General features: G+C 48.4%; 1 protein-coding gene across 1 annotated transcript; it reads right to left on the reverse strand.

The window, feature by feature from the left end:
• Window positions 1-1912: 1912 nt before the first annotated feature.
• Window positions 1913-6134, reverse strand: ATP5MG (ATP synthase membrane subunit g). Its single transcript, XM_073657032.1, has 3 exons — window positions 5936-6134; window positions 3102-3262; window positions 1913-2106 (listed from the first exon to the last, which is right to left on the reverse strand). Exons 1-3 carry the CDS (start codon window positions 5997-5999, stop codon window positions 2008-2010), a joined length of 324 nt encoding a protein of 107 aa, XP_073513133.1. The 5' UTR covers window positions 6000-6134; the 3' UTR covers window positions 1913-2007.
• Between the last annotated feature and the right edge of the window lie 8469 nt (window positions 6135-14603).

The raw sequence follows: 14603 nt of genomic DNA on the forward strand, positions 1-14603 counted from the left end.
GGCAGGGACCTACTGCAGTGACCAGGTAATTGAAACAGGAAACCGGCTGAGAACCAGACACCAATGCTAGGATTCGTTTGAACAGAGAAAGATCTTGCCTTGGAAACGTAGGTCTCAGCCTCTGAACAAAGTACTACACACTTTGGAGCCAATGATGAATATTGGGGTTTGCACTGATAGATCTCCCGTAAATATTCTATTTTCGTCATCGTGGTGAAAGGACGAAAATAACGTAATCACTCACGTCATCGTAAGGCCTTTCTAACCACTCCAACTTAATATTGGTCCGATGGATGATGCTATCCATGCCATGTTTCATTCCTATAGAAAGGTAAAATTGAAATAGTGTCGTTATCATTCCCATCTACCACCTGGGACCTCCAGAGGTGAAGATATCCTGAAAGTTAGAGATTTCATAAAACTCTAAAAAGACTTAGAACATCCCACGACCAGCTCCCAAATGAACTCACCAAGGGGAAAGTATGTGGGCGTAACCTTGATCTAATAAAAAGCTGAGTTTGGGTTTTTGTATCGTCAGTCCTTGGAAGGTACAGCTTGATGTGGTTCTGTCCGTTTTCCTAAGGAGTACCCCCCTCCGCTAAGCTCTGAGCCATTGCCGTGACATCAGGTTTAATCATTTTCTTTTGTTATCCCTTCTATCCTATGTAATTATATATACACACACCACATTATTTTGTATCCTGTGAGTGTGTAATTGAGATATATATATTTAAATTTATTTTATTTTTTTTTAATAAAAACTGCCTACTTTTCCAGATTGCTGGAGGCTGCTACATTAATAGCGAGAATCTAGTTAGATAAGTAAACATATTTAGGAAATTCTTTTTTCAAGCTTTAGTTCGGAAGGCCAATCATTAGAAGAAAAAAAATTGACGTAGGTTGCAGGTCTCTAATCCTAAGCTAATATAATTGTATGCAATTCTTAGCAGGGTTAGTGTTGCACAAGGTTGACCTCATGTATGTGGTCATAAGAAACCGTGGCTGCTGCATACTGGAATCACATTCAATTTTCTCATTTTTTGGAGGAAAAGCCTGGAGAGGATGCAAAGTAATTGGAAAATATAAAGACAGGATTTGATTCCTGTTGATCTACTTCCGACTTTAGCTTAAAAATTGAATTTTGCTCATTTCCAGCCTGAGGATATGTTCTCATGTAGCTTAAATGATGCAGTATTTCCAAGCAAAGTGGATGTAATTTCATGAAAACTCCTGAACACTGTGCACTTATAGGAGAAAAAAAAAAACACGTTTTCTCTAAAAGTTGTTTTAAAAGGGAATAATGAGCAGTCTCTGCACGTAGGGAATATAGCCCAAGAGTGCATTTACACCTTGAAGATTTGTTGCAGATATTTGACACTAAAATCAATTTTGAGTCATCTGAATGGAGTAATTTCTGCAGCAAATCTGCTGCGTGTGAATGCACCTAAACAGCGGGGATCAAAATCTTCAGTTATCTTGGATTTCGATGTGCAACAGCACAGATCCCAGTGCGCTGATGAATGCGGTTAAAAGCCATGCTCATCAACAGGGCGGACATGTTTGCAGGTAATGCCTCAGTGTTTATAGAAACTTGTTCACTCAATTGCCCTAGCAGATGGGCTTAGCTTTCACTTGCACGAACTGATGCATAACATATCCTTCAGCATGTCTCTGCTTTTTCTTTTTATGCACACCCCATCTCATCTGCAAATCTGACCAGTGCATACTGCAGTTTGTTTTTTTTCAGATAAATCGTGCATCTGTGTGAAAAGCGTATTCCCTGAATCGTGCCGGTGACTTACATTCACGTCGCCCTGTCTGAGTGCAAGCAATCAGGTGCAAGGCCTGCACTTTGCTTTACTAGAACAGAAAAAAAAATCCACAGATCTAATGATGCAATGTATACGCTGAGGAGTGGGAATGCCTCTTGGAGGTTCATTTATTGAGTCCATAGCTTTTACAGACACAGGTCAGCATACGACAAAGAAACTAGAACAGATAAACATGTCAGACGTTGTATCCGATCAGGCCGCCTTTCCCGATGCATTCTCCAATGTAAAACCAGAAGAGGACCTCGGTGGCCACCAGGCCGTTCCTCAAGGCTTCCTGTAGAGACACAGAAACATCAAGACAATTAATACAAATATACACACACACGTTTTCCATTATAGCAAGGACAAGTTTTTGACCTTAAGCCGAGTGCATGGGACTAACAGATATATTTAAAGGGGTCGTCCATTACTGAGATATGGATGAACTTATCCTCACCAGTACCACATCGGTGGAGGTCCAGCACCTGGTACTCCCACCGATCAGCTGGATGTATAAAGTGTATGGCTCAGTACACTGGGCAGTGGCTGCTCTCAGTTCAGCAGGTTAGAATACATTCCCTGTAAAAAGTGCTGAGCTCCAGTACCTGGGAATGGCCACTGTATGGAGCTGGACACCGTCTGAGCTGACAACAGCTGAACGGTGGAGGTGTCGGGTGTCAGACCCCTTCGATCGGATATTGATATTACGTAGTGGGTAGCCCCTTTACGCACAAATGGTTACAACTCCAATTTAATCACTAATGGGAAAGTCTTGCGGCAACTTCTCTGGAAATATGTTGTGGAGAGAGGTGGTAAAGATCAATAAATGACGGGAAGGCAACGAGAGACGCCGCGAGGAGCGCGAACAGAACCGCGACGGGAGACCAGAGACGCCGCGAGGAGCGCGAACAGAACCGCGACGGGAGATCAGAGACGCCGCGAGGAGCGCGAACAGAACCGCGACGGGAGACCAGAGACGCCGCGAGGAGCGATCTGCCTGGGTAATAGTGAGGATCAGAGGTGGATTGACAAAGACGCGCTAGTGCAGAGGCTGTCAAACACGCCCAGAGATGACAGTGTCCTCAGACTAGTCCGGCTTCATTTGCATACGGCAATCGGGAGTTTACAACTTATTTGTGCACGAACATGCTAATGAATATAACATTATACACATTACTGAAATATCAGGAAAAAGTTCTAAAACATTTTTATATTTAAAAAACAAACCGTCATATGAATAAAAATAAAATCTAATGGTAAAGGACTCTTTCCCTCAATCTTCCACCTTACCCTGACGGTCAGTTCAGACAACCGGCCCTTCTGGAAGGACTGAGCCAGTCCCTTGATGCTCTCAATGGCTTTTGGAATCTCTGCAGGGCTGGGTGGCGTCAGCTCTACGCGGGCATAGTACCAGAAAGTGGCAAGCCGTGGCTTAGAGTAGGTGACGGCGGCTGCAAGAGAAAAGCAACACGTGAAATAACAGACGCAGCAGGGCTTCACTTTGCAGACTTTAAAACAAAAGTAAAATCCAAAATGAGCCATGGAAAGACATCGAAAATGCAGAGAGGAGTGTAAAATCAGGTCACGTGTGAACATGCCCAAAGGGGGTTCTCAATGTACGGTCTGGGCAGAGTCTAAGTTTAAAGAAACTCCCCCCATGACGCCACAAGTGGAGCTTTATAGGTGCACAAATATGGTGCCATCTGTTGTGCCACAGCAACTAATCGGCAATGCAATGGCATGGGGAAGGCGACAGGCATGCCTTCTGGCTCATGGCACTTAACCCCTTTCCGACGTGGTCAGTATTAGTACGCCCTAGGCCATCACCCAGTTTCAGCACAGGCTCCAGCGCTGAGCCCGCACTGAACCAGGCACATGTCAGCTGATTTATACAGCCGACATGTGCCTGCAACAGCCACTGGTGGAATCGCGATCCACCCGCGGCTGTTAACCAGTTAAATGCCGATGTCAATCTCTGACAGCGGCATTTAACTCGCGCTTCCGGGAAGCGTGTCCTAGGCCCCGCCCATCGGTGACCCCCGTCACGTGATCGCAGGTCACCGATGGGTTGGCATGACAACCTGGGGTCTGCAGCAGACCCCAGTGGTTGTCATGTCTCGATTGTTACGAGCGCCACCCAGTGGTCGGCGTTCATAGCAAGTGAGCATTTCTACTACATAGAGGCGATCTGCGCCTAGATTTCACTATTTTTGTCTCATATAAGAACAGTTTTATTGGAGGGGGCACTCTGTGCACCCTTGGTGAACCATTCCGCCCCCTAAATTACAATCCTCTGCACCTCCTCTAGGACTGACTAACAGCACTGGCTTTGGAGTTCGGCTTGATTTGAATCCGCAGTCCTGCAGGAGCCGAGGGCACAAACAGCGTCAGTGCGTGCAGATGAGCTCTCATTCCTCTACTTTCTGCAGCGGCGGCTCACACTATAACAGGTGTAAGATACAGTCAAGAGAGGGGGAAGAGAACACACAGACACTGCAAGAGCTGGGCGATTGCGCTCACAGAGTGTGCTCTTCATCCCATCTCCTGTCACTATCATCTGCTCGCTTCTGTGTGTTCCTGTGTGTAGAGAGAGGCTGCTGCAGACAGACAAGAGATGGAGGAGAGCGCACCTGCACGCACCGACACTGTGTCCTCTCGGCTCCTGCAATGCAAGTGCACACAGGGCTGCGGATTCAGGCAGCACTCTAAAGTGAGCACTGTCAAACATAAGGGGAGGATCCAAGCACAGTAACAGAGTGCATAACTGTGCACTGAGACCTTGGCCATGATATGAGCCCACCGAGGACCCCTCAATTTCCATACAGTCATGGTCGAAAGTGTTGGCACCCATGAATTTTTTCCAGAAAATGAAGTATTTCTCCCAGAAAATTATTGCAATTACTTGTTTTGTTATGTACATGTTTATTTCCTTTATGTGTATTTGAACAACACAAAAGAAACAGAAAAAAAGGCAAATTGGACAATTTCACACAAATCCCCAAAAATGGGCCAGATAAAATTGGACAGGTGAGTATAAACTTTATTTGTTATTTTATTCTTTTTTTACAGGTACAATGGTACCCAGGTCTGGATGAGAGTCTCCTCTCCTCCAGAACTGGGTACCATCCGCACATAGAGACGCATAGAAGCCGCTTGTACAAATGTACAGTCGCGGTTTCTGTGCGTCTCAATGCAAGTCAATGGCGGGAGTTCCGCTGCGCTTCCGCAAAATTAAATGACATGCTGCGGATTTTTGTATGCAGCATAAACGCTGCGGAAAAATCCGCAGCATGTGCATAGAACATGCGGAATCCCCTTGGGGACCATGGGGTGCGGATTACCAGCGTTTCCGCTGCGGAAATGCCGCAGCATAAACGCTTGAAAAACGCTACGTGGGCACACAGCTAAGGCTATGTGCCCACGTTGCATTTATGAAGCAGAAAATTTCTGCTGCATAAATGCAAGTCCTCTCCCGGAAAAACGCATGCGGAATTCCGCACGCGTTTATCGCGCATTTTTCGCGCGTTTATCACGCGTTTTCCACATGCGGAATTGCCTTGCATTTTTTATGCATTGGACAAAGGCAATTCTGCTTGCGGAAACGCAAAATTAAGGCTGTGTGCCCACGTAGCATTTTTCAAGCTTATATGCTGCGGAATTTCCGCAGCGTAAACGCTTGAAAAACGCATGTATATCCGCACCCCATGGTCCCCAATGGGATTCCGCAAGTTCTATGCACATGCTGCGGATTTTTCCGCAGCGTTTATGCCGCGTTCAAAAATCCGCAGCATGTCATTTAATTTTGCGTTTCCGCAAGCAGAATTGCCTTTGTCCAATGCATAAAAAACGCAAGGCAATTCCGCATGTGGAAAACGCGTGATAAACGCGCGAAAAATGCGCGATAAACGCGTGCGGAATTCCGCATGCGTTTTTCCGGGAGAGGACTTGCATTTATGCAGCAGAAATTTTCTGCTTCATAAATGCAACGTGGGCACACAGCCGAAATGCGTCATAGAAACAGCACTGATAATTACCGCGCCCGATATCTGTAGAAATGCTATAAGGATGGAGGCCATATCTGTCCCCCTGCGCAGCCCACCAGAGACCCCCAGACCCTCTCTCACCGCTCACGAGCTGAGGGGTCTTCACCGCCAGGGTCTTGACCAGTTTCTGTGCCGCCTGCGCCATTGTGCTGCCGGGAGTCTGTGTGAGGCCTGAGTGCGAGCGCGTCAGGAGCGGAAAGTGACCTCCAGCGCCGGGGAGCAACGAGTGCGGACTGGGGATAGAGCGTCTCCCAATGTCACCCGCCCAGAGCAGACGAGACTGGCAAGGGCTGAGGGATAGAACGCCGACTCCTCACGTGACTTCTGTCGCCGCTTCTCATTGGCTGGTGCAGGATTTAGGTTCGGTTGACCTCGTCACGTGACTGCCGTCGCCACTTCTCATTGGCTGATGCAGGATTTAGGGCTCTGTTGGCCTCGTCACATGACTGCCGTCGCCGCTTCTCATTGGCTTGTGCGGGATTTAAGGCTCTGGTGCTACAGTCGGTCGGCTAGGTGACAGCTGTGGCTAGTAATGGGGTCGGGATGGCGACCAGAAATCACCTGCTAGACACTAAGCGACGATATAAAAGCAAATTGTGCTCCATAAAACACAGCCTGTATCACAGATGGGTCCTGTCTGGGCTTAATTTAAAGGGCTTGTCCACCTTTGAGGATTCTTTTTTTACTTAAATGCATGTATTTGGGGCTAAAAATCAATTTTGCACCTTTCTTCTTATACAGGCTTTTTGTTTCTGTGCACATTCAGCTCTGATGCAGGCTGAGAGGAGCTCAGAAAAGACAGATAGTCGCTACAGACTCTCCTGTCAGAAGGAGCTCCCTGATGGAGCCTCAGTTAACTCAGACAGTGCAATGTAGAGGCTTAAGACTGCAAACAGGTGCAGCAGTTTTTTTTACTGAAACCCAATTGCACAACTTGTTAATTTGAGTAGTAAAAAAAAAAAGGCACCAAAAAGTGGACAACCCCTTCAAGGCGGCCAGACAGTACAAGTGGGATGTGCTCTTTGCACGTTTTATTTTACTGCATGGCCCAAATCTGACATAAGGTTTTTTTTTCTCCAAGATGGGAATAGCAGAAAGTTTTCCAACACGTTTTTATTTATTGATATTTTTTTATAATAGATTTGTCCAGTAGAGGGCGTAATGAGATTTTATAACAGAAAGATCACTATAGAGAGACCAAAAGCCTGGAAGGAACCTGCACATTCACACTGAGCACGACTGGCTGCACTGTGGTTTAGGTGAACTGGTCTTGTGTAAGGATTTATTAAATGGACTCCTGACGTTGGATCCAGAGATTGGTAATTCTTTTAGCCCACCTTGTCCTCGCCGAAGCTGGACAATTGAAGCATTATTCCCATTTCAGTAATTAATGGTCATTGGGGTCTGACTTTTGGGACCCCCACAATTTGGAAAACTAAGTTACTTCTGCTTTGTGTCCCTTTCACAGTTTTTCTCCTTACAGTCGATCAGACCATAGTGCAGGGAACTGCAATCAGCCCCATTCACTGCAGCAGCTGACCGGGAATGTCCCTGTCCAACAATGCCTGAGCCTGCTCCACACAGGGCACTATACTGTCCAACAGTCCCTGAGCCTGCTCCACACAGGGCACTATACTGTCCAACAGTCCCTGAGCCTGCTCCACACAGGGCACTATACTGTCCAACAGTCCCTGAGCCTGCTCCATACAAGGGACTATACTGTCCAACAGTGCCTGAGCCTGCTCCACACAGGGCACTATACTGTCCAACAGTCCCTGAGCCTGCTCCACACAGGGCACTATACTGTCCAACATCCCTGAGCCTGCTCCACACAGGGCACTATACTGTCCAACATCCCTGAGCCTGCTCCACACAGAGCACTATACTGTCCAACAGTCCCTGAGCCTGCTCCACACAGGGCACTATACTGTCCAACAATGCCTGAGCCTGCTCCACACAGGGCACTATACTGTCCAACAGTCCCTGAGCCTGCTCCACACAGAGCACTATACTGTCCAACAGTCCCTGAGCCTGCTCCACACAGGGCACTATACTGTCCAACATCCCTGAGCCTGCTCCACACAGAGCACTATACTGTCCAACAGTGCCTGAGCCTGCTCCACACAGGGCACTATACAGTCCAACAGTGCCTGAGCCTGCTCCACACATTGTACTATACTGTCCAACAGTGCCTAAGCCTGCTCCACACATTGTACTATACTGTCCAACAGTGCCTAAGCCTGCTCCACACAGAGCACTATACTGTCCAACAGTGCCTGAGCCTGCTCCACACAGAGCACTATACTGTCCAACAGTGCCTGAGCCTGCTCCACACAAGGGACTATACTGTCCAACAGTGCCTGAGCCTGCTCCACACATTGTACTATACTGTCCAACAGTGCCTAAGCCTGCTCCACACAGGGCACTATACAGTCCAACAGTGCCTGAGCCTGCTCCACACATTGTACTATACTGTCCAACAGTGCCTGAGCCTGCTCCACACAAGGGACTATACTGTCCAACAGTGCCTGAGCCTGCTCCACACAGGGCACTATACTGTCCAGTGCCTGAGCCTGCTCCACACAGGGCACTATACTGTCCAACAGTCCCTGAGCCTGCTCCACACAGAGCACTATACTGTCCAACAGTGCCTGAGCCTGCTCCACACAAGGGACTATACTGTCCAACAGTGCCTGAGCCTGCTCCACACAAGGGACTATACTGTCCAACAGTGCCTGAGCCTGCTCCACAGAGGGCACTATACTGTCCAAAAGTCCCCGAGCCTGCTCCACACAGAGCACTATACTGTCCAACAATGCCCGAGCCTGCTCCACACAGGGCACTATACTGTCCAACAGTCCCTGAGCCTGCTCCACACAGAGCACTATACTGTCCAACAGTCCCTGAGCCTGCTCCGCACAGGGCACTATACTGTCCAACATCCCTGAGCCTGCTCCACACAGAGCACTATACTGTCCAACAGTGCCTGAGCCTGCTCCACACAGGGCACTATACAGTCCAACAGTGCCTGAGCCTGCTCCACACATTGTACTATACTGTCCAACAGTGCCTAAGCCTGCTCCACACAAGGGACTATACTGTCCAACAGTGCCTGAGCCTGCTCCACACAGGGCACTATACAGTCCAACAGTGCCTGAGCCTGCTCCACACATTGTACTATACTGTCCAACAGTGCCTAAGCCTGCTCCACACAAGGGACTATACTGTCCAACAGTGCCTGAGCCTGCTCCACACAGAGCACTATACTGTCCAACAGTGCCTGAGCCTGCTCCACACAGAGCACTATACTGTCCAACAGTGCCTGAGCCTGCTCAACACAGAGCACTATACTGTCCAACAGTGCCTGAGCCTGCTCCACACAAGGGACTATACTGTCCAACAGTGCCTGAGCCTGCTCCACACATTGTACTATACTGTCCAACAGTGCCTAAGCCTGCTCCACACAGGGCACTATACAGTCCAACAGTGCCTGAGCCTGCTCCACACATTGTACTATACTGTCCAACAGTGCCTGAGCCTGCTCCACACAAGGGACTATACTGTCCAACAGTGCCTGAGCCTGCTCCACACAAGGGACTATACTGTCCAACAGTGCCTGAGCCTGCTCCACACATTGTACTATACTGTCCAACAGTGCCTAAGCCTGCTCCACACAGGGCACTATACAGTCCAACAGTGCCTGAGCCTGCTCCACACATTGTACTATACTGTCCAACAGTGCCTAAGCCTGCTCCACACATTGTACTATACTGTCCAACAGTGCCTGAGCCTGCTCCACACAGGGCACTATACTGTCCAACAGTCCCTGAGCCTGCTCCACACAGAGCACTATACTGTCCAACAGTGCCTGAGCCTGCTCCACACAAGGGACTATACTGTCCAACAGTGCCTGAGCCTGCTCCACAGAGGGCACTATACTGTCCAACAGTCCCTGAGCCTGCTCCACACAGGGCACTATACTGTCCAACAGTCCCTGAGCCTGCTCCACACAGAGCACTATACTGTCCAACAGTCCCTGAGCCTGCTCCACACAGGGCACTATACTGTCCAACAATGCCTGAGCCTGCTCCACACAGGGCACTATACTGTCCAACAGTCCCTGAGCCTGCTCCACACAGAGCACTATACTGTCCAACAGTCCCTGAGCCTGCTCCACACAGGGCACTATACTGTCCAACATCCCTGAGCCTGCTCCACACAGAGCACTATACTGTCCAACAGTGCCTGAGCCTGCTCCACACAGGGCACTATACAGTCCAACAGTGCCTGAGCCTGCTCCACACATTGTACTATACTGTCCAACAGTGCCTAAGCCTGCTCCACACATTGTACTATACTGTCCAACAGTGCCTAAGCCTGCTCCACACAAGGGACTATACTGTCCAACAGTGCCTGAGCCTGCTCCACACAAGGGACTATACTGTCCAACAGTGCCTGAGCCTGCTCCACAGAGGGCACTATACTGTCCAACAGTGCCTGAGCCTGCTCCACACAGAGCACTATACTGTCCAACAGTGCCTGAGCCTGCTCCACACAGAGCACTATACTGTCCAACAGTGCCTGAGCCTGCTCCACACAGAGCACTATACTGTCCAACAGTGCCTGAGCCTGCTCCACACAAGGGACTATACTGTCCAACAGTGCCTGAGCCTGCTCCACACATTGTACTATACTGTCCAACAGTGCCTAAGCCTGCTCCACACAGGGCACTATACAGTCCAACAGTGCCTGAGCCTGCTCCACACATTGTACTATACTGTCCAACAGTGCCTGAGCCTGCTCCACACAAGGGACTATACTGTCCAACAGTGCCTGAGCCTGCTCCACACAAGGGACTATACTGTCCAGTGCCTGAGCCTGCTCCACACAGGGCACTATACTGTCCAACAGTCCCTGAGCCTGCTCCACACAGAGCACTATACTGTCCAACAGTGCCTGAGCCTGCTCCACACATTGTACTATACTGTCCAACAGTGCCTAAGCCTGCTCCACACAGGGCACTATACAGTCCAACAGTGCCTGAGCCTGCTCCACACATTGTACTATACTGTCCAACAGTGCCTGAGCCTGCTCCACACAAGGGACTATACTGTCCAACAGTGCCTGAGCCTGCTCCACACAAGGGACTATACTGTCCAGTGCCTGAGCCTGCTCCACACAGGGCACTATACTGTCCAACAGTCCCTGAGCCTGCTCCACACAGAGCACTATACTGTCCAACAGTGCCTGAGCCTGCTCCACACAAGGGACTATACTGTCCAACAGTGCCTGAGCCTGCTCCACACATTGTACTATACTGTCCAACAGTGCCTAAGCCTGCTCCACACAGGGCACTATACAGTCCAACAGTGCCTGAGCCTGCTCCACACATTATACTATACTGTGCCTGAGCCTGCTCCACACAAGGGACTATACTGTCCAGTGCCTGAGCCTGCTCCACACAAGGGACTATACTGTCCAGTGCCTGAGCCTGCTCCACACAGGGCACTATACTGTCCAACAGTCCCTGAGCCTGCTCCACACAGAGCACTATACTGTCCAACAGTGCCTGAGCCTGCTCCACACAGGGCACTATACTGTCCAACAGTGCCTGAGCCTGCTCCACACGGCACTATACTGTCCAACAGTACCTGAGCCTGCTCCACACAAGGGACTATACGGTCCAATAGTGCCTGAGCCTGCTCCACACTGGGCAGTATACTGTCCAACAGTGCCTGCTCCACACAGGGCACTATACTGAACAAATGAGCAAATAACCACAGCTGCAAGTCCCCAAATGGGACTAAAAAATTAGATGAATTTTTTTTGTAAAGAGGTTGGCCACTACTTTATCATTGAACTATCCTTAGGCTAGGCCATCAAGGTCTGACTGGTTGGGGTCTGACACCCAACACACCCTCCGACCAGCTGTCATCGTTGTCAGCGGCAGCCACCGACCGGAAATGCTCAATTGCGGAGCTGCTCCATCTTCTGTTAGTGGCCGCAATCGGTTACTGCACGTCTGCCTCCTATTGATTTGAATAGGAGGAGTATGAGTAATACCCGGCCACGGCCACTAATAGAAAACGGAGCAGCTCCGCAATTGAGCATTTCCGGTTGGTAACCGCTACCAATACCGATGACAGCTGATCTTCGGGGGTGCTGGGTGTCGGACCCCAACCAGTCAGACATTGATGACCTATCCTAAGGATAGTGGACAACCCCTTTAAATATGAAACAAATCACAAAAGTTCGAATCACCCCCCCCTTCTCCCAGTTCAAGAATAAAATTAAAAAAAAAAAACATTTGTTATTGTCACATCCACAAAAAGTACCATCAAAATATAAAAAATATAAAATGAATTATAGGAACCCCAGAATTGCTGTTTTTCGCTTCCATCCACTTTGATCACCCCCAACTTCCACTGCATAAAAAAGAAGCCGTCACATGGCTCTAACAGAGAAAAAACTAAAAGTTACAAGACTCAGAAAACGGCAACAAGGTTTTTTCTTTCTTTAACCCCTTGAAGACTGATGACGGAAGCGCGCCAATCGGTGCCCTTGTTACTTGATTGCGGGGCGCCGAAGGGTTGTCATGACAGTTGGGGGTCTGCAGAAGACCCCCATGTCTGTCATCACGATCCCCCTGTGAATGCCAGATTGTGGCGGGCGTTCATGAGACTGTGATTTTTGATACACATAGCAGGGATGAAACCCTGCTATGTGTAGCACAGGCGATCGGACGACCACAGCTTCAAGTCCTCTAAGGGGACTAACAAATACAGTAAAAAGAAAAAATAAATTTTAAAAAATATTAACCCCTTAAGACCTTGGGTTTTTCCGTTTTCATTTTTTGCTCCCCTTCTTCCCAGAGCCATAGCCTTTTTATTTTTCAGTCAATATGGCCGTGTGAGGGCTTATTTTTTTGCGGGACGAGTTGTACTTTTAAACGCCATCACTGGTTTTACCATATCGTGTGCTGGAAAATGGGAAAAAAATTCCAAGTGCAGTAAAATTGCAAAAAAATGCAATTCCACAGTTGTTTTTTTTTTTACCACGTTCACTGAATGCTAAAACTGACCCGCCATTCTTATTCTCCAGGTCATTATGAGTTCGTAGATACCAAACATGTATAGATTATTTTTAAATTAAGTGGTGAAAAAAAAATCCAAAGTTTGCTAAAAAAATAAATAAATAAAAAAAAATGGCGCCATTTTCCGATACCCGTAGCGTCTCCATTTTTCGGGATCTGGGGCCGGGTGAGGGCTTATTTTTTGCGAGCTGAATTTTCTATTGATATCATTTTGGGGTAGATCCGATGTTTTGATCGCCCGTTATTGCATTTTATTGCAATGTTGTGACGACCAAAAAAACTTAATTTTGGCGTTTAGAATTTTTTTCTCGTTATGACTTTTACCGATCGGATTAATTCTTTTTTTTATATTGATAGATCGGGCGATTCTGAAAGTGGAAATATCAAATAGGTGTATGTGGAATTTTTTTATTATTATTTTATTTTGAATGGGGTAAAAGGGGGGTGATTTAAACTTTTATATTTTTTTATATTTTTAAAACCATTTTTTTACACTTTCTGCATGCTTCAATTGTCTCCATAGGAGACTAGAAGCTGCAGTTTCCTGCAGATTGCCTCTATGCAGGAGAAATGCTCCTTCGCCGACCACTAGGTGGCGCTCATAGCTAGCGAGACATGACAACCACAAGGGTCTGCTGCAGACCCCAGGTTGTTATGCCAACCCATCGGTGACCCGCGATCACGTGACGGGGTCACCGATGGGCGGGGCTAAGGCCGCGCTTCCGACGCGGCGCTGATAAATGCCACTGTTAGAGATTGACAGCGGCGTTTAACTGTTTAACAGCCATGGGTGGATCGCGATTCCACCCGCGGCTGTTGCAGGCACATATCAGCTGTAAGAATCAGCTGATATGTGCCCAGTTCAGTGCGGGCTCAGCGTCGGAGCCCGCGCTAAACCGGGGGTAATAGCCTATAGCGTACTAATACGTCATAGGTTATTAAGGGGTTAGAAGAATAAAAAATAAAAAAACACAAAAGTTCAAATCACCCCCCTTTTTTCCCCCATTAGAAATAAAACAAATTAAAAATATATATACATATTTGTTACCGCTGCGGCCCTCCAAAGAAATGCCACCCCACACCATTACTGACCCACTGCCAAACCGGTCATGCTGAAGGATGTTGCAGGCAGCAGATCACTCTCCACGGCGTCTCCAGACTCTGTCACGTCTGTCACATGTGCTCAGTGTGAACCTGCTTTCATCTGTGAAGAGCACAGGGCGCCAGTGGCGACTTTGCCAATCCTGGTGTTCTTTGGCATTTCTTTGGAGGGCCGCACAGCCCTCCATGTGCTCGCCAGAGGTAGCCTGACTGCCATTAGGTACTGAGAAGAGATCCTCAGACCCCTTGTGAGACCATATGCTGGTGCGGTTGGCCCTGGGTTCCTCCTAATGCAGGACAATGCCAGACCTCATGTGGCTGGAGCGTGTCAGCAGTTCCTGCAAGATGAAGGCATTGAAGCTATGGACTGGCCCGCCCGTTCCCCAGACCTGAATCCAATTGAGCACATCTGGGACATCATGTCTCGCTCCATCCACCAGCATCACGTTGCACCACAGACTGTCCAGGAGTTGGCAGATGCTTTAGTCCAGGTCTGGGAGGAGATCCCACAGGAGGCCATCCACAACCTCATCAGGAGCATGCCCAGGCGTTGTA

Source organism: Phyllobates terribilis, unplaced genomic scaffold, assembly GCF_046119375.1.
Source record: "Phyllobates terribilis strain yellow unplaced genomic scaffold, ASM4611937v1 Scaffold_12__6_contigs__length_324123572, whole genome shotgun sequence".
In the NCBI taxonomy this organism is placed as follows: domain Eukaryota; kingdom Metazoa; phylum Chordata; class Amphibia; order Anura; family Dendrobatidae; genus Phyllobates; species Phyllobates terribilis.

What these genes read in the sequence shown, in the direction of transcription:
- ATP5MG (XM_073657032.1), bottom strand. Translation starts at nt 5,999, where the DNA reads ATGGCGCAGGCGGCACAGAAACTGGTCAAGACCCTGGCGGTGAAGACC. An exon ending in GACCCCTCAGCTCGTGAGCG is followed by an intron (nt 3,263 to 5,935) that starts GTGAGAGAGGGT and finishes TTTCTCTTGCAG; the next exon opens with CCGCCGTCACCTACTCTAAG. An exon ending in TGTCTGAACTGACCGTCAGG is followed by an intron (nt 2,107 to 3,101) that starts GTAAGGTGGAAG and finishes GTGTCTCTACAG; the next exon opens with GAAGCCTTGAGGAACGGCCT.